The 24969-nt window shown below is 40.5% G+C and overlaps 1 protein-coding gene across 1 annotated transcript; it reads left to right on the top strand.

The window, feature by feature from the left end:
• The first annotated feature begins 202 nt into the window (after nucleotides 1-202).
• On the top strand, nucleotides 203-2242 carry LOC124283164 (BTB/POZ domain-containing protein KCTD12-like). Its single transcript, XM_046719227.1, has one exon. The coding sequence runs from the start codon at nucleotides 775-777 to the stop codon at nucleotides 1588-1590; it is 816 nt and encodes a 271-aa protein (XP_046575183.1). The 5' UTR covers nucleotides 203-774; the 3' UTR covers nucleotides 1591-2242.
• Nucleotides 2243-24969: the final 22727 nt, after the last annotated feature.

The following is a 24969-nucleotide window of genomic DNA, read 5'->3' as shown; positions in this document are numbered from 1 at the left end:
TGTGTCTCCATTTCAGCTCTTGTGCCCGTGTCGATAGCGAGCCAGTGCAGTTGGACCTTACCAAATAAAAAAACGCATGCGTGTGCAACGGTTCACCGTCTTCTAGTTGCCATGGCGACGTCGAACGCCAATTGACGAGCCAAGACCAAGCAGCCAATCACAGACGAGGGACGGGCATTTCTGCACAGTCGGTGAATATGTTTCGTTAGTTATTGCAGCGCTTTTAACCCTGGCAGACCAAACTCTCGATCAGTGTGGCAGAGAACAGGGAGGCGAGCGCATTCAGACAGGCGGCGCGAGGACTATTGGGGCTAGTATATTCCAGCGAGCTAGGGAATTTGAAAACGTACTCCGATGCTCTTCTTTCGTTTGAGTGGAGAACAGAGAAGAATGGATCGCGACTACATTGGCAATCAATAAGGAATTAGAAGAGAGTCTTTGTGTTTGTGCGTACATTTAGAATGCCATAAACTAGGCCCGGTCGATAGCACTGCCATCTACGCGCCCCAGCCACAGCGATAGAATCAAGTGAGTTCACCTACACTATTCACCACAGTAGCCAGGGAATTAGCGCTCAGCTGGTATTCTTGAAAAGAGTGAAATCAACCAGTCTGCCTCAAGCCAGAGCGGTTCATTCTTGGTGTGTTGTGTGTAGAAACGAGAAGACGTGTGCCTCAAAAGGAGCAGTAATTAGAAATGATTTAAGTGGCTATTAAAATACAAGGGATTTGACTTGGAACCTGAACTAGGGGATATTAAAGGAAATTACCAAAAATGTCTGACAAGACCAATTCGATTGAGAGTTCAGAGATTGTTGAGTTGAATGTTGGCGGCGTGTTTTATACAACAACACTTGCCACCTTAAAGAAGATACCTGAATGTCGACTCGGCAAGATGTTTGGCGATGACTCCTCGGCAATTTTTGTGCGGGACGCTAAAGGCAAATATTTTATTGATAGAGACGGTGTTTTGTTCCGATACATATTGGACTATCTCCGGAACCTCAAGCTTATTCTACCAGAGAATTTCCACGAACGTGAACGACTCCGACAAGAAGCTGATTTTTTTGAACTGGAGGATTTAGTGAACAGTTTAAGCGCTCTGTCACCAAAACCGGCACATTTAACCCCTCTGTCAAGCACGTCCACCCCTCCTGGAATTACCGGTTCCGCCCTATCCGGGTCTATACTTAAACCCTTGCCTAGCGTTACCGGCAAGCAACCAGGATACATAACAGTGGGATACAGGGGAACCTTTGCTTTTGGAAGAGACGGGCTTGCCGACGTTAAGTTCCGAAAGTTGAGTAGAATCATCGTGTGTGGTAGAATTTCCTTGTGTCGAGAGGTATTCAAAGAAACCCTGAACGAAAGCAGAGACCCAGATCGGGGCGGCATGGATAGATACACAGGGAGGTATTTCCTGAAGCATACATTCTTGGAGCAGGCCTTTGACATGCTTCAGGAAGAAGGGTTCTTCATGGCGGGTGGGGTTGGTACCGGAACCAACAGTGCTGGCGAGCTGAAAGCAGGCATGGACACGGAGGAAGCAAAGTGGCAACATTACAACGAATATATCTTTGAAAGACGCTGAGCCTAACTGAATTATTTTGGTTTCAATCACTGCACGTTATGTTGACCATCTCCGAACTGGCCTGCGTTGCCATCTCACCCGGATTCGATCATTCTGAAGGACCATAATGCCGAGATTATCAGTGAAAACCTGATGAATTCATATACCTACATTCCAGCAAGGAGGCCGCCGTCGCGGCATATGTGCTGATTGCTGGTTTGTGTGTGATCATGTGAACTGTGACTGCTTACGTCAGTGTCGCCAAACGTTGGTGACCGACCGTTGGAGAACTGACCAGCAGAGCTCACCAATGAGGGTAATGTTTGCTTGTGAAACACGGTACAGATTCATTATATTCGAATGCACGAATTTCGTAATGTCCACTAATGCTTGTCGTTACGCGACACTCATCTATCATATTATGCATCTTTTTTCAGAGTAGATTTTTTCAGTTGTTATGTATATTGGCATCACAGAAGTCAATTGATCTGATCTCTGCAGCAATATAGATATATCTATTGAAATTAGCCATATACTTGGAATTTTCTCTGGAGGTATGTTTATGAGGCATGACCATATACACTCGTGTTGTCGTAGGTTTGCGCTGCAGAACAATACTATTTTGTAAAAGTCGTCACATAAGAAATTTTAAAGAATAAAGAAGTTTAGAATCGATCAGTTTTGGAGTTATTTCAAGCTTGTGGCAAAACACACAACATCTTCAAACGGTGGCATTTGTGCAGTATGTAGTTTGTATAAAATGTATGTAACAGTACATGGGTGTCGATGTCTATATGATGTTCTGACATTAATCGAGAAAGACCTGTTGGCACGTGACGGTCCGGTGGCGTTATTTTAACGCTGAGGTATTCAAATGACGTTTTTGTAACGTCATCGCCACAACGTCATGAGTCAACAGGGACGTAGTTCTTGTAAACGGATGCAAGATATTGACAAACTGTTGTACAATCAATAAGGATGTACACACTGATGCAGGATGCGAAAAGACATATAGCATATACTGTAAGTGTCGTCCGTAATAACAGATTCATGATGTAACTATCTCAGAAACTGCATTCAAATGATCTCTTTCTAAGAGACTTGCACGACACATATGGTTGGTAACCCGAATTGGAATGGTAAACGTGGTAAATTTGGATAAATTATAGCTGGAACAATTTAAGAGGTTTTAATTTTTGTTTTGAGCTCCTGACAAGAATGCAGCAGCTTTGATAGACTCATTGGCTTTTTGTCATCGGTTCCTAATTGCGCCGATCGATGCTCCTGCTGTTGATCACTGGATTGTCTGGTCCAGACTCGATTATTTACAGACCGCCGCCATATAGCTGGAATATTGCTGAGTGCGGCGTAAAACTAAACTCACTCACCCACCCACTGATTGGCTTTCTTTGCCATTCACGTCCATATCCACACATGCATGTTCACATCCGAACATTTTCTCACCATATGAATTGTATTAATTGTGGCATACATCAATTGTATTCTTGTCAACACACATGAACTGTAAACCCGCATCAAAGTATCCTATCTATACAAACATATCAATATTTTATGAGGCATGTGTTATCTGACACATTTTATTGACTTAGTGTAGTATATTGAAGTTATTGACCTGTGACAAAACTTATATTTTTAAAAGGAAATTTACATAACCTATAATATTTAAATTCGAACAAAGGCAACTGGAGCGAGACCTCTATTCAATAATTGTGTCACTTGAGATTTCTATCTGAAACACACTAAATGTAATACACATTATAACAAATAACACTCAAACATATTCACGGTTCACATCTACGGAATCGATAACAGAAAAATATATATATACTCCCCAGTAGTGTGGCAACCTGTTCTAGATATAGCCCATAGTTTCACACGCAACCATCTGTTTGTCACCTTTGTTGTATATATGTACGTAGATCTAGTGTAGCTATTTATGCAACTGGTCACACATATAGTCATTTTGTTTGCTGGTCACATAACTAGTCACACAGAGACATACTAGCTAACAATTCAGCTAGGAGCAAAGATGTCAATGCAACTGGTCACACACCTAGCGATGTGACTTACAGGCACATGTATACTTAGCCATGCAGGTATCAATATATCTAGTCACCATCTAGTCATATAGTTAGACAAGCAACAAGTCACGTTGACATACATAAAACTGTGTATACGGCTGGTATACACCTGGTTCAGACTCAGCTGATTTTTGCCATTTTACTGGAGTATTGCTAGACGTTAGACAAAAACAATCAATTAGCCAGTCAGCCAGAGATGTGGCTAACTGAGTAGTCACGCGTGAATACAGCTAGTAAACTAGCTAGACACCCAGACAGCTAGACAGTCAGCTGAACATGTTGCTTATACATGTACATCTAATCAAACGATCTCACTTTTAGATAGCCATGTTTCTGGTTATTAAGCTGTGGACATATAACTAGCCATGGAGTCGACTACACAGCTAGATGCAGTCATACATATAGGTAGTCATGCAGTTAGTCTTACTTTTGATCATACAACTAGCCGTGGAACTAAATTTTCAGTTGATCAAACCACTAGACGTGGGGCTAGACTTACAGTTGATCATAACAACTAGCCGTGGGGATCGTTTTACAGTTGATCATACAACTAGACTTGGGGCTAGATGTTTAGTTGCTCATACAACTAGACGTGGGGCTAGACTTTCAGTTGATCATACAACTAGACGTGGGGCTAGATGTTTAGTTGCTCATACAACTAGACGTGGGGCTAGACTTTCAGTTGATCATACAACTAGACGTGGGGCTAGATGTTTAGTTGCTCAAACAACTAGACGTGGGGCTGGTTTTACAGCTGATCATACAACTAGACGTAGGGGTTAGACTCTCAGCTGATCATGCAACTAGACGTGGGGCTGGTTTTACAGCTGATCATACAACTAGACGTGGGACTACACTTACAGTTGATCATACAACTAGACGTGGGGCTAGACTTTCAGTTGATCATACAACTAGACGTAGGGGTTAGACTCTCAGTTGATCATGCAACTAACCGTGGGGCTAGACTCTCAGTTGATCATACAACTAGACGTGGAGCTAGACTTTAAGTTGATCATGCAACTAGACGTGGGGCTGGTTTTACAGCTGATCTTACAACTAGCCGTGGGACTAGACTTACAGTTGATTATACAACTAGCCGTGGGGCTAGACTCTCAGTTGATCATACTGCCGTGGAGCTAAACATACAGCTAGATAACTAGCTAGATTCAAACAGCTAGTCGCACAAATTTATACAGTCACACATATAGGTAGTCGTGCAGCTAGACTTGCAGTTAATCATAAAACTAGTCATGGAGCTAGTCATACAGCTAGTCATGGATATATAGCTAACCATTGAGCAAGGTCACTGTTTCCTAACAGCTAGCCTTCTTCCATGAAGAAACGCTTCACTGCTTGCATCACGCGCTACCTGATGCGACGTAAGGGAGAATGCTTTGGGATCAGAATAAAACGCGATTCTCATATTGTATGCCAGTAAAATATTCATTGCTGTTCAATACAATAGGTTTTTTAAGTTGGAAGCACGAACCTAATTGAAACGTGTTTCTCGATCAGGGCCGTATACCAGAAAAAGCATTGCCCTAACTCGGCTCTCGGTATGATACTTAATGAATTCAGTTAAACGTTACCCTTTCTTGGCTAATGAGCAGGATAAAGTAGTCTTTGCCAAGGTTTGTGTAATCTCCAGAGCAAGCTACAATTCGATACGGTGCTAGGTCATTGCGGCTCGCTCCAGCCTATTAAGATCGGAGCACAGGAAGGCCCAAGATGCCAATACGTAATCTGTGATGAAGAACTTTGTGTCCGTTTAGTAAACATGCTCTATAAGGGTACACAATGAACAATGACATGAAATGAAGTTTCAACATCTGATCTGAAATATGTTGCAGCTACATGCATTTAATGCACCATCGCTGCTGAAAACGCCCATTGCACATGTTGTGATGCCATTGGTGAGTACATTCAGGACACACTTTATGATCCATTCATTAATGTATTGATTTGGAACACAGCGTGACAATTTCCGCTATTCCTATTGTGTTCCGGTTCAATCAGTCAGGTATTTGTTTTTCTGTTTGAGAATGTAATAATATCAAACCAGTTGCAGTTCATGCACAAACTGGACGCAATGCATAACGCTAGCTACAACACAACTCGGAGTATTTTTGCAAGAGCGTTAATGAATTCCTCTTTCCTTTCTCTACGTCCAGCTTACATTACTGTGTCCTCCTTGTATCGTGGAGGAGTCTGTATAAGATTACCGACCAGAATATATAGATTCATCACGATATAAGGCCATTTTGGCACCCATGGCCACCGAGAACCAGCCCTGAGAGCTTCCATAAGAATTATGGAAGCCAGGTCTTTCCAATATCCCCAAATGCCTTGGACACGGGGTTTAAAGCTTTGTGGATGATTAGGTAGCACTGCTAAACCTCAAGTCACAGTCTATAAATACATACCCTCAGGGAGTGTCTGTATGGGAGGACACGCCTAGCAAAAGGCTACCTTGATGATGATGTAGAGTCGCCGTGGAGGCGACAGTGTTGCGGATCGCCTTGACCAACAGAGGGTATTTAATTAACGAGGATCAATTGATTTAAGTCAGCTCTTGCGCTGACCTACATTGGCATGCTACAGCAGTCGACTCCATCATTGTAAAATTCGACAACGATCGTTACACAAGGGAGGTAATAAAACTACCCATTACTACTCGGATAGGACGATGCGTTGGTTTTATTGTTTAGCCGAGAGCGTGTTATAGGACTAAGTAATGAAACTGAGGGGATGACACAAACAAGGGTCCATCAACAGTGTAGACAGTCTGTGATTAAGAAACGCATCCCACGTGCTGTCATGATTAATTCATTGGTATACAGGACCACGCTCACTGCACTCAATATTCATACACGCCTACACAATGAATATGACGTTAAATCCAATCATACTTCTATGTGGTAATTGGTAAATTTAATATATAATTTAATTTTCATGCAATCTTTAAAATCAATTTGCCTTTTACAATCAATACTATCTGTTTCGACAAGTAAGGAAACAGCGTCAGCTCTTATTGGCTGTGCATCGACCGGAAGATTATGGCCAAAATTAATGAGATGCCCTAACAGTGACTCTATACTCACACACACCTTCACAATGAATTATATAGCTCCTGAAAATAGATAGATTGACAACTGAGTGATGAGATTCATATAGCTAGTACCTTCACAGCTGTCTCCCTGTAAAAACTGTACACTTTAATTATTATTCTGAGTCAGTATAGCATAACAAATATCTATACGTGATATACACAAACATTGCACATCATAGTTATTTGATAAAATCAAATTGTTTTATACTTGAACGCATACATAGAATTCTGCATCGATGTTTAGAATGAATATACAAACATGTAACAAAAGCATGTTTAATATTACATACAATGTGGATAGTATATTCATAAATGCTTTATTATGGCATATAATGTACCATCGTGGGGAAATATATAACATAACATATTTAAACTTGTATAATTGTTCATGTGCATGACAAGCTGTACACATAAGAAACTTATCATCGGGATTATATTATTCCCCTGATATGAATAATAATAGTCATAAATCACACGTTTCCATACAGCTGTCCTGGGTTCTTTGATTTTTGGAACAAATAATGACTTTAATGTCACGGAATCCTCGACTGCAGCACTCCAGACAAGTCGTTCAATATCTGTATTTGGTTAACTGAGCAAATATCGCCGATTTCGTTTTTAATTCGAAAATTTGTAGCACCGCTGATCCTGTTAAAATATTGCAATTCTTATTCAAGGTTTGCGGTACTCGGTTCGCTTTCATATCACTATTTGCAAAGCAGAGCGTTAGTATTCCATTCCAGCAAGGTTGCTGTACACAGCGAGCATATCAGTTGAAACCTCTGGCTGATTCCATGGTACAAGAATCCATTGCAATTTTTCATCCGTGTGGATTTAACACACCGCTATGTGTTCCGAAATAACATGTTATGTTTGAACAAGGAAGATTGGAGCTATTAATTGTGACATATTGTTTGTGGAATGAATGTGGTTCACACCAGCAATTGCCGATAGGTGGATATATAGTTACGACCTCCTCGGATTAATGTGTGTTGAGTGATTCACGGGTCCTTTGTGTTACTAGAGGCCTTAGGTGATGGCGCAAAGGCCAGTTTAGCATCACAAGGGCTATATAAACATATCGGCCAGGGTTATATGAACGTAATGCGGAATCGCAGTCATTAATCATTCATTTGAGGACACATTTAACTTTTTTTGCGAACACCTGCTGTCATCATTGACTGTCATTGATCTATTGATGTTTTGATTTTTATGCTTTTTTATGTTTCGAATATGAATACACAAACAAAAAAGGTTCTAGAATCCGTGTTACATTTGAAAATAATATATATGACATTGTGTATTCATAGCTTTCGGCCGTGGGAGCCGTGCCAGTTTACACTTATCAGAGGGGAACACAAGGTCTGTGGTCCTGGCTACCAATTGTCCAATTTTGTGGAAGCCATTTTTGTGGCTGAGTGGGTTAGATGGCTGATTTTGTGTGCAGGCGATTAGGTGCCTGAGAGTGTGGTTTCGACTTCTGGATGAGAATGCGAATTGTATGGTGAACGGTACATGATACGAGGTACATGGTACATGGTACATAAAGCATACTGCATTCCACATACTATCGGTACATGTTAAAACCTGCATGGCAAGTGGTACATGATACAAGGTAGATCATGGTTCATGACATACGGTACATGGTACAGGATACATATGATTTTGTTTTATGCACATATATAATACTGTATACGCGAGGTTCGTCTTGCAAATATGCTGTATAACTTGCCAACGCCTTGGAAAGGTTAAAATAGCATAATCATGATAGACTCGCAGCGTTAACGGCGCTGTATATGCATAGTTTAGAGCTTAAGTTAGCACAGCTGGTATATGCATAGTTAATACATATCAAATCTCACAACGGTTCTCGTTTGGCTTCAACTCATCAAGAACTGGTTCATGCGAGTGCCATAAAAATAACCTTTATCTTAAGAATATCTCCACATAATGTCAACTATTTGTATTTCAACGCCATGTTCGTAAATGTTTGATCCCGACATTTACCGTTTTTTTTTAATGAGCCCTTAGGATTAATGATCTTGTAATGTACAATATGTATGCATTCCTAATGGGTGTCACTTATAGCAATAACCTCGTGCGAATTAATCATAATTATACAACGTTTAACCCATTAATAATGCCAGTCCTGTCACTTGTTTCCATGATTGCAATGCCATTTGATTGTTACGTTATGGTGTACCGCCACGGACAAGTCATGAAAGTATGAATGGAAGTACAATGTATAACAAATACGCCAATCCCTTGTATATATCCACTACCATCAACACCAACAAGGAGAAATAAAGTTGTGATCAACACGAAATCTGTTGATTCGTTCTCAGAAACGATTTCCAAATAAAGAACGTTAACCGATATAATTGTATTGATGAGAGAGAAAGGTAGCCATAGCAACCTATGTTACTGGCACATTGACAGACAACAGTATCCTTCTTCCGCAGAAGAACACACACTGAATCCCACATCTACTTAATTAAATGTGAGATACGACCATTAGACACTTAAAATAACCATCTGAGGAGATTTAAATAATTCAAGATACATCAGGGACATTTGCTGCGAGTCAAGACAACCTTGTCTGATGCAACACAATTCTTGACATGGAAACCCATCTTAAAGTCGATTTCGTTTGAAATAATTTTTTACCATTTCTATAGAACCTGTTTACAAATTAAACCCGATGATTTCAATATGACACGTTCAGTTAAACGTCTAATCTAATTTTGAATTTAAAAAAGAATTATTAAAAACATACACAAAATATGAAACAGACTTCATGTATCACAAGTAAAATCGTTTACCCGATGTCCATCGACGCTATCTATAATCATTCTTTGTAGAAACTCAGTCGTATCAGAACGGCTTTCTGGGTAAGCAGAGTTCGAGATAACGAGATTTCACGTATTGAAGAATGGAAACTGACGGAAGAAATTCGGCAGGATTTTATACGTTTATTTACCGAAGGTATCGAAGAAGTTCAGATTTGCTCCAAAACGTTTCGGCATCTTCAGCAACACAGTGTAATATTTTTCCATTTTATCATGATAAATAACTTGGACACATTCGCTATTTCAGATTAGCTTTGGAAGTGATGTTCCGTCTCCCATTATGTCGTTCGAATAACATTTGAAACGACGTTAGTGTAGCAAGGACTCCAGGGTATTAATCACAATAGAAAGGAATTATAATCCCTGGAAGATCGAGGATGGTGTAGGGTGAGTGAGTAACGTCATATTGGACTCATCCGAACAATCATCAAATCGAGGAATTCGGTTTGCCGCCTAGGGCTCTAACCACTCCATCTCCCCAAATCCCGCGAAACATAGTAGAGGGATGTAGTATTTTGTACCAAACTGAAACAAACCCCCAAACAGCTGAACCCAAAACAATTCTGAACACTTCGTCACAGAAACTAACCCTTGGAATAAAGACCTGGCTGGTTGCACCAAAACACATTGCTACTCCCAAACTTATGAATCTCAATAAGATTATGCATTATTGATCGCGAAATGATTATCTTTTATCCCAATAAACGGTTTCTCATTTGAATACACATTGAGGTCTTACTCCTAGCAACGCATGCCTTTGATTTTTCATTGGCAAGGGCTGACATTCATTAGAACATTCCAAGGGACTCACTGTTAAATATTCCAGGAGTTGGATGTGTGCTGAGGGGTAGAATAAAGTTCAGTCACTGCGTGAAGACATATATTTCTTTCTCTTCAGGAGATGCCAGATGATTTGGCACATCCAACCGACGGCATTTTTTCAATATTTTCTGCAACATATTATTCAAAGACAAAACAAAATCAATGAGCCTATCTAGGGAAGCGAACAAGGATCTATGACATGATGCGCCAGCACTTTAACCGCTGGACTACCCTACACCGTATACCGGTGGCATCCGATTATCAACTGGGCCCTCTAAATCAATTTTCAAATGAACAACAATTTGAAATAACGATTTATTACATTACAGGCTTGTTTGTTTTGTTTGTTTGCTTGTTTGGTGTTTAACAGCCAGAAATAGTCCAGCTACATGGCGGCAGTCTCTAGATATTTGAGTCTGAACCAGACATTCAAGTGATTAAGAGCATGAGCATCGATCTACGCAATTGGGATAACATTACAGGCATGTATTCATGTCACCATAGAAATTCGAAGACAGTAAATCGTGAACCTGCACTGCAATTGCTACAGAATGAGCAAAAGTTACTACTCTTTCAGTGTCTGAACCCGTGAAGGTCCGTGTTAGAATATTGACCTTCAGTAACCCATGCTTGTCGTAAGAGGCGACTACAGCATCGGGTGGTCAGGCTCGCTGACTTGGTTGACACATGTCACGGGTCCCAATTGCGCAGATCGATGGTCATGCTGTTGATCACTGGATTGTCTCGATTATTTACAAACCGCCTCCATATAGCTGACATATTGCTGAGTGCAGCGTAAAACTAAACTCAATCACTCATTCAGTGTTTGACAATCACTATACAATAGTAACAATGAAATAGTATATAGCTACAGGTATTATCAAGGGTAAACGTGTCTGTAAGAAAAGTTCGTGTAACAAATTGGACAGAAGCGTTACCATGGCAGTCGAAGTGGCAACGATCATTCATCAACTGTGGCCATAAATCAGAAACGCGTTTCACATGAAACGTTGCTTGGTGTTGCTGATCGACAAACCATTTCAACAACGTTTCGCAATCAGAGATGATGGCACCACAAACAGATTCTTTGTACAGACCTGGTACAGTCGAACATACATACAGATTCGGTTTTATCTCAGTGTGCTGGAAACAATCTGTATGAAGCTCGTTCATCAACTTCATCCTTCTTCGCTGCTCTCGGCAGCTTTGATAACCACGTGTTGAATATCTCCTGGAGATGTGTTTTATAAGGTTGATTGGCCTCAATGGCGTTGTGTTGTGTCGTGCAGCTAGGAAAGCGTGCGTTCGTGTTTCACAACGGGGAATAGGTGGACTCAGTAAGTGATTTTGTGCCAGTTTTAGATCTGAACAGGTCACTTGTCTGGTGCCGTCCGCATCCTCGCATTTCTCTGAAAATGGATGATCGCACACTCCTCATTTATGTGGATGTGACATTTACGTACGTGTAGCTGAACATGTTTATGTCGATGTTTCTTGTCGTTCAACAGTATTCTGGGGTTGGTAAGGCTACTGGTTGAATTGTTCTCTCGGGAGGCTTTAGAGCTTGGTTTTATTCTGCATGTATACACTTCTAAGTCGATTGTGACTCTCACACAGACTTATTCACGCACTCACTAACTCACTCGCTCACTCAACCATTAGTTCAATGATTCATTCAAACATATACTTAACTATTCCCCCAACCATTCACTCGGGGCGATGGGGTAGCCTAGTCGTTAAAGCGTTTGCCCGTCACGCCGAAGGCCGGGGTTCGATTCCCCACATGGGTACAATGTGTGAAACACATTTCTGGTGTCCCCCGCCGTGATATTGCTGGAATAGCTAAAAGCGGCGTAAAGCCCAACTCACTCAACCATTCACTCAACAATTCACTCACTCACTTTGCATAAAAAGGTATGTTAAAAAGCTAAGTACACGAACATTACGTCATTAATGGCCAACGTTGACGTCTTGTGCCAACAATATGTCTATAATAACATTCCCGTGAACAAGGTTTAGGACCAAAGCATCATTGTTGCTGTGAAGGTACATTAACAATTCATAGACCTGGACCGTGTATAGAGTTTAATATTATTAACTCTTTTGTTTTGAACGCTACAAATGTATGTACTGTGTATCAATTTAACTTTTTAAATGCCACTCAACTACACTAAAAATAGCAAGAGGAAACACAATGTAGTTCCATTAGCATCAGCTAAAACCGTTAAACACGATGACGTTTTATAAACGTCGATATGTAAATATGCTCGACTGGTTGCTGTTCCAGGTTAAGCGTAGAAGCCACACAGTAACGGCGCGGCATGGAGCATCCATGGAAATGATACCACCATTGTTTTTCATTGTGTCAACAAGGATCGTCTTGCAGACAAAGTAAACACACATGTTTTAACAATAAGCCGATCAATAAACCATGCATATTTTAGAAAGCCGATAAAACGTAAACACTGGTGTCAACGACGAAGCGGTGAAGGTTCCAGTGGCGTGGCATCACAGGGGCGACAGGCGTAACTTTTGTCACTGTATCCATGAAAATAAATTAACAATGGCCAAGGATGGAGAACACTGGCAAGAATACAGCATTGTTGTAGCAATTCAGCTCCTTCTCAATGACAAGTCGTTTCTCACGTCACGCAATTGCACTGTTCAATTTACATGCCTTGTTGAAATGCTTCACTGTATTCGATCTGCAGTCAGTCCTTGTAATCTCGAAACTCTTGGGACCTGAACAATAAATGTTTTATGCACTCATAGTTCGAGACAGGCATAGTTATAATATTGTATTAGTAGAATCGGTAAAAAAGCATCAGGGACCACATGGGACACCACCTTAATAATACATCGAGTTAAAAGAATTCGAGATAACCATGTGTTGTATGTGTCACATTATATGAGAAGACGTATGGTGATTAGCACAGCTAAAGAGAACACAGACGAAGTTCACTGACAGCTTTATCAGTGTGTATAACCACATTGTCTCCTGGCTAAGACAGAAGGGGCGGTGGGGTAGCCTAATGGTTAAAGCGTTCGCTCATCACGCTGAAGACCCGGGTTCGATTCCCCACATGGGTACAATATGTGGAGTCATTTCTGGAGTCCCTGATGCTTGTGTCACTGTGCGTGATATTACTGGAATATTGCTAAAAGCGGCTTAAAACTAAACTCACTGGTATGTGCATACTCACTCACTCACTCAGTCACTCAAAAAATGATCATCATTGTTGGAAATGTCAACGGTTTTGACAAGGTTGATTGTATATCAGAAAATATATCGATGTACACTTTAATGTCTCTGAAAAGGGATGCGTGCACTTAATCAAATTTTGAATCAACAAGACTTAGTAAAAGTATGATTTGGCCTTTATAGACATGCAATATGAATTCGGTCTTGAAATACTACCCAGTTAATACACGATAACAAGACACCAAGATGTGACAATCTTTAAAAAAATCTTTCCAGAAATGTTAAGTGATTAACAAATCAAAGTATTTCACCAGATTTGGCAAAATTTCACTTTTATCACTGCATAAGCGATATTCCTAAAGGAACTTATACTTAGATCAGCCAGTTTCGTATTTTGTGTACTTAAGTTGTAAGTTGTATTTATGACTGGAGGCTAGCCTTGCTTCAAGGCTGTACTGAATGCTGAGCCCATGGATGTATCACAATTCTATCCATAATTCTAGAGGCAAGTCTGGATAAGGACTTCAGTCTGTTATTTATGATGTTTTAGAAATTATCATTTAAACTATTAATTTTTACCTTAGAGTCTTGTGCAAGTCTAACTGCAGACCTGTGTTGACGTGTTGCACTACCTTGAACTGTTTTCTATTGGTTGGTCATGTCATGTCTCATAAAAAACATGACACTCTTCATGTCTAACAAACACAAAACATGCCAACGTGAAATGTATATGTGTATGACTGCCAGCAATGCCATTTCCTGTTATTTATGCTACTGATTATGTCCACGCAGCTGTGCAGCAGCTGTAATTGAGTGCTGTATACAATGGCCCTGTCTAACTTTTGAAACGCATTTCTTCGACTGAACGGTAACCACGTTCATAACAGCATCTGTATTAGCGTCTACCATTCATAGACTGTCCTTTCCTTGCCCTGAAGTTGGACAATGGCGAGGTGAGATCAATATGCCATTTGAGGGTCAATGTTTAGTGATACCATCTTGCGGAGTTTGCGGATTATATGTGTGTGTATAAACATATAGACTAAGTATATATCAATATGTTTGTATGTGTTTTGTGTGTTTGTTTGTTGTTTAGCGCCGCACCGAGCAATGTTCCCACAACATGTAAGTAATCGAGTCTGAAACAGACAATCCAGTGATCAACATCATCTGCATCGATCTACGCAATTGGGATACGATGACATGTGTCAACCAAGTCAGCGAACCTGACCACCCGATCCTGTTAGTCGCCTTTTACGACAAGCATGGGTTACTGAAGACCATTTGTGTTCACGGTGGTGTATATCTATCAAGCTAGCTTATCTATCTATCTATCTATCTATCTATCTAAGTATCTATTTATCTAGCTTATCTATCAATCTATCTATCTATGTGTGTGTGTGTACACGCATGCATGAATGCACGCACGTACACCCAAACACGCATACTCACGCACGCACGCACGTTCGCTCGCACACATACACACACACACATCCCGTCACTGCCAGTCAATGGTCAAGGCCTGCTCTCCCTACACCACAACGTCCATGCCTCCAATCGAGACTCACAAAACGTCTGGATGTAGGCTTGTGCGTTGTTTCTAGTGGGCAGTTTCTCTTTGATAATTGCTGGGAGGTCGGGTTAGCGGAGAAGAAAATGAGCCATGTGATAGATGGGTCAATGGTACTGACGTTCCAAAATCCCGCTGGCGTAATTATTTTGCCGGTCCAACTCGTTCCCAACTGTGCCGAGGGATGGGATTTTTGAACAGCTTGATAAATGTGCGCTGGCCTTGCCGTTGATTAGAGGAAACGCCAAGCACCCTTCTCTTTCTACCTAAATTAGAAATTCGAATTTGAACTCGCCTACATTATTGCTTTCCTTAAGTGCAACAGCCATGATCTGAGACACTGTCCAAAGGGTAATCCAGATGATTGGTAGATAGTATATGTCCCAAAGCTGTCTGACCTTTCGAACGCTCTCAATATGATGTCAGCGTATTGTTTTAAGTCCGAAGAAACGGCCAGGCATATTGTTGCATTATCAATATTCTTCACATTATCGTCCTAATTGGGCGGTCTTGTAATTAGTTTGATCCGCCGATGGAACATTTTGTAAATGAAACATGATGCTGTTTTTTCCTTACTTGAAGTCTATGAACTAACTGTCAGTTATTAACATAAATCAATATATAATCCATTGTAAGCGGAAGCTGCATGTAACTTGTTTTTCTTTCAAATAATTGCTCATATCCCGTAGACCGATAAACTTTGAATACTTCATTTGCATAATTTTATGTTAAAATATTGTCAGTTCCATTTCGACCATTGACCCCAAGCCTTTTAAAACTCTGAAAACAAAATTATGAAAAACACACATGCTTTAAATAGCTACAATTTTATAAAATCAAAATTCCTTGTTCCTAACTTTTCAATGAATCTAAAACTGTCCGACTGAAGACTAATTAGTGGTGGCAAATGCTTTAACATCGCCGTCACTCCCAGGCGCTACACCAATCTTAATATCCGTTGAGGATAGAGCTATAATATCAGCATTTTTCAAATTCAAAGGATTTTTGTTATACTTACCACTTCCCTCATTTGAGCCAGTAGCCTCTTGCTTGGACACGTTAAGCGTTAACTGTTCTCTTGAGCAGAGCAAATCTATGATTATATTTTACGGCAGCAACACATATTGAAATGACATAACGTAATGATAGTCTAGTTATCTCAGAGGATAATAGGGAACACTATGATAACACCAATATTGGAGAGATATTAATATATAATTCAGCTATAACTCAGATATAACCCAGTTACATAACTGAGATAGAGCTGTGATTCCAGATCAGAGACATATCTCTAGCATTTTAGGTAAACTTACATCACTATGACGAGTCATTACAAACAACCTAAAGTTAAATGGTGAATTTATTCACAAAATTTTAAACGTGAAATTTGTTAAACATATTGCCACAGTCACATCACTGCAACATTCTCACGATATCATCGTATATACTTGATGGATATATACAGAATAGCATTGTAAACTATCTTACTAATGTACTGAGCATGACTGGCACACTAGCGACACCTGTCGCTAGATGTCACGTGACTGGTCACGTGATTACAAACACATGTAAATAGACAACTCTACAATAATGCATAGATAACTCGGATAACAGCACACCTAACACAGATGTTACATAGATATGATCCGGGATCGGTTTGCAATAACTCGGGTATAACTACATGTATAGACATCTCAGTGACAAGTTATAACTAACACAGATTGTACACAGATATAACTGGAGATAACACAGATATAACATCTACAGAGAGACATCTCAGAGTTATAACTAACACAGATAGTACACAGATATAACTGGAGATCGGTTTGAGATAACTCGGGTATAACTACATGTATAGACATCTCAGAGACAAGTTATAACTAACACAGATATACACAAATATAACTGGAGATCGGTTTGAGATAACTCGGGTATAACTACATGTATAGACATCTCAGAGACAAGTTATAACTAACACCGATAGTACACAGATATAACTGGAGATCGGTTTGAGATAACTCGGGTATAACTACATGTATAGACATCTCAGAGACAAGTTATAACTAACACCGATAGTACACAGATATAACTGGAGATCGGTTTGAGATAACTCGGGTATAACTACACGTATAGACATCTCAGAGACAAGTTATAACTAACACCGATAGTACACAGATATAACTGGAGATCGGTTTGAGATAACTCGGGTATAACTACATGTATAGACAACTTAGAAACAAGTTATAACTAACACAGAGATTACACAAATATAACTGGAGATCGGTTAGAGATAACTCGGGTATAACTACATGTAGAGACAACTTAGAAACAAGTTATAACTAACACAGATGATACACAAATATACCTGGAGATAGGTTTGAGATAACTCGGTCATAACTACATGTAGAGACAACTCAAAGACAATTAATAACTGGCACAGATTATACAAATATAACTGGAGATATGTTTGAGATAACTCAGAGATAATCTGAATAGACCCTTCCTTAAATTACTTTGATACCGCAGACAAAACCTAGAAACACCAAGGAGTGAAAACTGAGAGAATTCAGAGAGAACCAGAAATAACTCTAAGGAAAACTAAGATAACAAGAAAACAACACAAATAAGGCAAAGGTGTCACAGACATACCCCGAAGATAAATCGGAGGTAAATAGAAACAGAGAAATGAGATTAACCAGAAAGTGGATAGCTCAGAGACAGCTCAAGGATCACCCGAGGACAACACACGGATAACTCTACGATAACCCTGTGACAGCACAGGAACAACACAGACAACACCGACATAGCATAAACAGCGAAATATAACTCAAGCACAACTTATGATAACCAAAAATGATAAATCAGCTATAACTAAATGATCAGAATTCACCCAGAGATCAAAGATAACACAACAAAGCAATCTTAAAAGATCTACCAGAGAGCCAGAATGACAAAGAAACAGTGTATATGTGTTATTGTCATGTGTAAAGAGACAAGATGGAAAGACAGTCTCACATATTTCTTGTGTATTGTATAAAATATGATAAAGTCAAAGAGGAACTTAAATAGCAATTGATGCATTTTAGAATCTTACACTAGTGCATGTTTATAATTGACGTCTCTTCTCTACAGAGACCAAGAGGATGATTTATTCATGCATACAAAGGCATATAACATGCATATAGGATCCCATACTCGTTCATGACAATTATAACCTTTGGCCTTCTGACGGCGTGGAATACACACTTCTATCGCCTAGCGCAGGCGTAGTGATGACTATCAGGCTTCCCGAACGGTTAATCAATCAATTAAAGCAATCAAATCTATATGGGGAAGCCCATACTCATAAATATCAAAAGTGAAATCCAGATTGACGTGGGCTGCAACTCGACATTGACGCCATGGACATTTTAGCTGACGGATTGCCAATATGGCAACGTGGACCTGTGAATTGCGTAATGAAAGTTCTCGATCTCGTTCATAAAGATGGCAATAACTAATTCCATGTATACGTAGTGGAATGTTTGTCCATGAGCTGGGTTGAACATATGTATCAGCATGATATGTTCGGCTCATTTTATAGCTGAACGTTCCAAAGTCTGTGGTCTTTCAGAAGGGACGAGCATAGATTCCCGTGCGTAGTGTCCCGGGATTGAACCTGCATATTCAGCAGTATCTGAATCAGTGATGGCACTTATTTTATATTAATGTAATATCATTTCTGTATTGATATTTACCTTCGCTGTTATGATGAGCATGTTTTTATTCGTAAGGAATCATATGTGCCCCATGAATAGCGGCGGGTGTGTTAAAGATGACAGACTTCTATTATAATATACTTTCAAATTAATATTAATCTATCTATCTATCTATCTATCTATCTATCTATCTATCTATCCATCCATCCATCCATCCATCCATCCATCCATCCATCCATCTCCCATCCATCCATCCATCTTCATCATCTAACCATCCATCCATCCGTCTGTCTGTCTGTCTGTCTGGATCTGTCTGTCTGTCTGTCTGTCTGTCTGTCTGTCTGTCTATCTATCTAAATATGTGTTTGCCGGAAATGGGATGCAAATCAGTTTAGGTTTGATAAATCACTGTTAAACCATTAATTTTGACAATCATCTTTCGTCACACAGTTGTTAATGATTGTTTTTATCATTTTTTTGTTTTGTAATTTGAAAATCGTACTCATGCAAATTTCTGTCATACACCAATCATCTTTCAAAAACGATTACTGTACAATTAACAATTATGGTCATAAGGAAGTGCAAGTGGCCTTGCACTCTCAAAACATTCATTATTATTCTATCAGCATTGACTGACTCCGATATATCGCCCACTTCTTTCATTCGTAAATAATAAATGAAATTCCCCTACTGTTTAGAGTATGTATAGATGCATATAAAGATAGATAGAATATGAATACAGGAACCGATATACAGAAGACTACTTAACGCTTGTGCATTCCGGGGGAATGTGTTTAACCTTGGGCCTAGGCTAAGGAACTATTTTTATCACTGGGTCTAGAGCCATACCATTAAGACTTGATTAACTCATGCAGATATCAGGAATCAGTGGCTGCTAGTGTTATCATGCATCGACTATAAGTGTACTGAGAACACATTTGAGGACATGGTAATCAGTGATTGGTATTATAAGTACAGACCGTGGAAATAGTGCTTCTACTCGTGTAGAACGGGTAATCAGGTAGTGGAACTGTCTGCGTGAAGTCAACTCATTCAATTTCAGCCTCTCGCAGCCGTGTGGTGTGGAAGTTGTGTTGTTAGCGCAGTGTCGATCTGTGTCATGTTAACAAGTTCATGTGCTGTTAGCGCAATGTTGATCTGTGTCATGTTAACAAGTTCATGTGCTGTTAGCGTAATGCCGTTACGACAAGCATGGGTTACTGAAGGTTCATTCTAACCCGGATCTTCACGGATGTCAATAGGTTGATGTGTTGTTAGCGCAATGTCGATCTTTGCCATGTTAACAGGTTGAAGTGATGAAGACGATACACACCGGATACACCCCACCACTGACTAAGATGAGCACACTTGCATGCCATCAACGTTGGGTGATACACACCGGATACGCCCCACCATTGACTAAGATGAGCACACTTGCATGCCATCAACGTTGGGTAATACACACCGGATACACCCCACCACTGACTAAGATGAGCACACTTGCATGCCATCAACGTTGGGTGATACACACCGGATACGCCCCACCACTGACTAAGATGAGCACACTTGCACGCCATCAACGTTAGGTGATACACACCGGATACACCCACCACTGACTAAGATGAGCACACTTGCACGCCATCAACGTTGGGTGATACACACCGGATACACCCCACCACTGACTAAGATGAGCACACTTGCACGCCATCAACGTTGGATGATACACACCGGATACACCCACCACTGACTAAGATGAGCACACTTGCATGCCATCAACGTTGGGTAATACACACCGGATACACCCCACCACTCACTAAGATGAGCACACTTGCATGCCATCAACGTTGGGTAATACACACCGGATACACCCCACCACTGACTAAGATGAGCACACTTGTACGCCATCAACGTTGGGTAATACACACCAGATACACCCCACCACTGACTAAGATGAGCACACTTGTACGCCATCAACGTTGGGTAATACACACCGGATACACCCACCACTGACTAAGATGAGCACACTTGCACGCCATCAACGTTGGGTGATACAAACCGGATACACCCCACCACTGACTAAGATGATGAGCACACTTTCACGCCATCAACGTTGGGTAATACACACCGGATACACCCTACCACTGACTAAGATGAGCACACTTGCACGCCATCAACATTTCATAGCACTTGCACTCCATTTGAGAAGTGATTTGTAGTATCATTATGGATCGAATCCTTGGCTGTCAGGACGTTGCGATAAAGTTGCGGACAGGTTAGTTTATTGCCGGTATTGTTGACTTAGATCCCACAATCACGATATTCAGATACGCATTTGCAACCCTACTAATCATGCTCAGGGACTGGCAATATGTGCAGAGATCAATGCCTCAGGACTCGGTTAGATACACTTGCTGACAGGACCCCGAATGACTGATGGTATTCACATGCACCCACCATCTTCATCAACAATTGCCTTGCTGCCAACTGTGCTGCAATTACTAAACTGGAAAGGATGTGGAACTAGATGGGGGGTTCCAGCAGTACCATATTAGAAGGTCATTGCAAGAACAATGCTTCATTCACAGACATATCGGTCCACGACTTATTAACAATAAGAAACGGTTACAATAACTGTTCAAAGGTTCAGGCTCCTTTCATCATGTGGGTGTATTAACTATAATTTGGAGTTATATGTTTAATCCACCCAGAATGGATCAAGAAGAAAATCGAAATTGTAGTTATTATCTGGACTTGCCTAAATGTACATTTTGAACAGTTGGTATCTGGAAAATCATTGATCATTGAGTTTTCACGATTTTTTAAGACCAATTTTATGACATTGTTTCTTAGCAACCATTACATATATTTTCACCACAGTGGAAATGAATGCGCCTATTGCAAGTCGATCGCTTGCTTCATCGCCTTAGAAAAACAATCCTTAAGACATCGGAATTTATAGTGTTAGGATGCACTCTTAGGCAAGTCTAGATGTCCTAATGGTCATGAGTGTTTATGCCCAAAGTCATCAGACCGATACAGCAATGCTTGAAGCATTAAATGTCTTATTACCGCATCTCTAGCGCCGGAATGAGAGATTCCGTGTAACCCGAACTAATCCAACTCGCTGGTCTTCTAAAGCATGTATTGTCATTACAGGAAAGTATTTAATATTCCTTCGAAAATACTTTAATTCGAATATCAATTATCAGAAGCCGTGCCAGAATGCATCAATAGCCCGCCAATCTACGCGATACCATGTCAAAACGGGCTGAGTAATAACAGCAAGAGGAAAGGAATCGTTATAGATTTTCCACAAAGCGGCCCGCCAACATGACAGTAATTATGCACTTTATAGCCAATCTCACTGTTTGGTCCCTATCGAAGGCAAGCACCTTTTGAAGTTGAGTATAAACCTGTCAGGGCATTTGCTGGAATTTGATATGGAGTGCCTCTCTGGAACAAAGCAGATCGCAGACAAGCAAGATCCTAGCTTAGCTTGAGCAGGCTGTGGCTACTTGTCAGGTAGTGAGAGTGGAATATATACCAAGGATATGCTGAATTATATCCAAGGACGATCTGCGACGCCAGCAATGAGTCGTGCGCTGTTGTGGAAACACGGGGCACGAGAAATGCAATTATAGTAGATGTCTTTGAATACATGGCTGGTGTTGTTCAAATGACGTATCTTGGTGTTCTGATTTGATCCATGGTTGGCTGTGCTGTCAGATTTATTGCACTGAGAATTTACCGAAACAATATTCTGTAAACCAGCCTGTCACAGTACTGATTGATGATCATCGAGTGAGTAGGTTCAACGTTAAACAGTAATGGATATGGATTGCCCAGTCGTTTAAGGCGCCGCAATCAACTTGCAGAGTTGCCTCCCTTGGGTATGCTAAATAGGCAAATACCTAAGAGTGTTTCGAATCCCGGTTGACTATGTTTCTAGGTTTAGTGGATAAAGGTTGGTCGAGACAATTATTGGCTCATCTGTTTTTACAACGGTATAATGGGCAGTGGGTCAAAAGACGTGCAAAGATAGTACTCTGAATTGGGGAATGCAAAGCGGACTCGTCTGTTCGGAATCAGCGAGGTATGCATTTGAAACTGCGACAGTGGGTTAGCTCTGCAAAAGCGGCATCACTCCGAAATAATCTAACCAGGCACACATACACACGCGCGCACGCACACAAACACGCATGCACAAGCACATACACACAGGCACGTGCACATACACATACACACTACAGGCACACACACCACGGGTACACACACTCACACGTGCACAAGCGCGGGCACACGTGTCTCTATAATTGCAAGCCAGTAATCTTTGACGCTACGTTACACGCAATTTCCACTGTGTATTGTCAAGCTGTTTTTATATAGCTTCAATATTACCTTGTTAAGCAAACACAAAAACCTAAGTAAATTACATGTAGTTTTCTGAAGACTGGAGTAGACTTCCGGGCGGATTCTACATGTCTCTGATAGGAATTTACAGAAACAGTAACTTTGGCCTTACACTTATACAAGACATTAGGGGTGGGTATTGCAGAGAATATTCATATTGCGATATATTGCGATGCGAAAGCATGTATTGCGACATGCATTGCAATATATTGCATGAAGTATTTTTAAACAAAAAACTACTTATAATCGAGCTACTGCTTGATTTATAGAGCAAAAACACAACAAAATCACTATGCTTGATTAAGCTTAAATAACAAATTTTAATCATGATAAAATAAAAATGTGAATAATATTTGGCATAAATGAAACAAGGAAATATCCGAAGATTTCCGAGTGTTACGATGCTTTCCGAATGCATGTCAAAATACCGGTTTTCGATCGTCGTATCGCAATACGTATCGTTTTCATGTCTGAACCGGTAAATACCGGTAAACCGGTTATATTGCGCAGCCCTACAAGACATGTCAAATCAGGAGAAAAACGTTTCTATGATTTCAAATTAGGGTGTCTTATTTAGTTCTCGATTACCTGAAATTCTCTTATGAACTCAGGGTGTTATCCAGGGTATATAAGATGACGTCATTAGCTTCCTGAACATTGAACAGATGTTCTGATTAAAACGTGATCAAGACAGATATTTAATGAATATGCTACCCATTTCCGTGGTCGAATTAATTTCGCACTGAGAAATAAATAAGATGCTTTTAGTTAAGTATCAAGAAAAGTATTCATCTCCATTGAAATGTCCGAAGAGCTTCTGGAGTCCAATTCCATTTCGCGCTTTTTCCAACCCAACTGATTACAGCTCACACTCCTATTGTACAACTGGGTGATAATTGTCATGTGCGCTGCGCTATAGTGCTGACAGATTGTTTATTTGCTTTCATCATTTCACATTCTTGTTTCATCGACGAAATATTAACTGTACTGACATATTCTAATATCGTTTCCGTTAACGTGATATAGCGAAATTGGTTTTACTGATACAACATCCCTTTGCAGATAAACCCAATGACACTGGCTATTGACAAATGATGTCTGCAATACTGATCCACCTAGATGTCCCTACTAACCCAGAACGTAGGGGAGTGGGGGGTCACTGTGTGATTCGCGCTACAGTCGAGGACTTTCATAAACGTCTGATGATCATGTCAAGATAATTGTGTGGCGATGCCAAGATTTCTTTCGTTTGTGTGTTGTTGAACGCCACTCTGAACAAGTTTCAAGCTGCATGACAACGGCATGTACATAATTGAGTCTGGAACAGACAATCCAATGATTGACATCATGAGCATCGATCTACGCAACTGGAGTACGATGACATGTGTCAACCAAGTCAGCGAGCCTGACCACCCGATCTCGTTTGTCGCCTCTTACGACAAGCATGGATTAATAATGACCAATTCTAACCCAGGGGCCTGATCCACAAAACGTTCGTAGCACTATGCCATTCGTAAGCCTATGACTGACTGAGTTTTGGTTTTACGCCGCTTTTAGCAATATTCCAGCAACATCACGGCGGGGGACACCAGAAATGGGCTTCACACATTGTACCCATGTAAGGGATTCGAACCCGGG

This window comes from Haliotis rubra, unplaced genomic scaffold (genome assembly GCF_003918875.1).
Source record: "Haliotis rubra isolate DU_JTF1 unplaced genomic scaffold, ASM391887v1 Scf1, whole genome shotgun sequence".
Taxonomy (NCBI): domain Eukaryota; kingdom Metazoa; phylum Mollusca; class Gastropoda; order Lepetellida; family Haliotidae; genus Haliotis; species Haliotis rubra.
This window is presented reverse-complemented; position numbering and strand designations above follow the sequence as displayed.

Excerpts from the sequence above, each read along its gene's own strand:
- LOC124283164 (XM_046719227.1), top strand. The coding sequence starts at position 775 with ATGTCTGACAAGACCAATTCGATTGAGAGTTCAGAGATTGTTGAGTTG.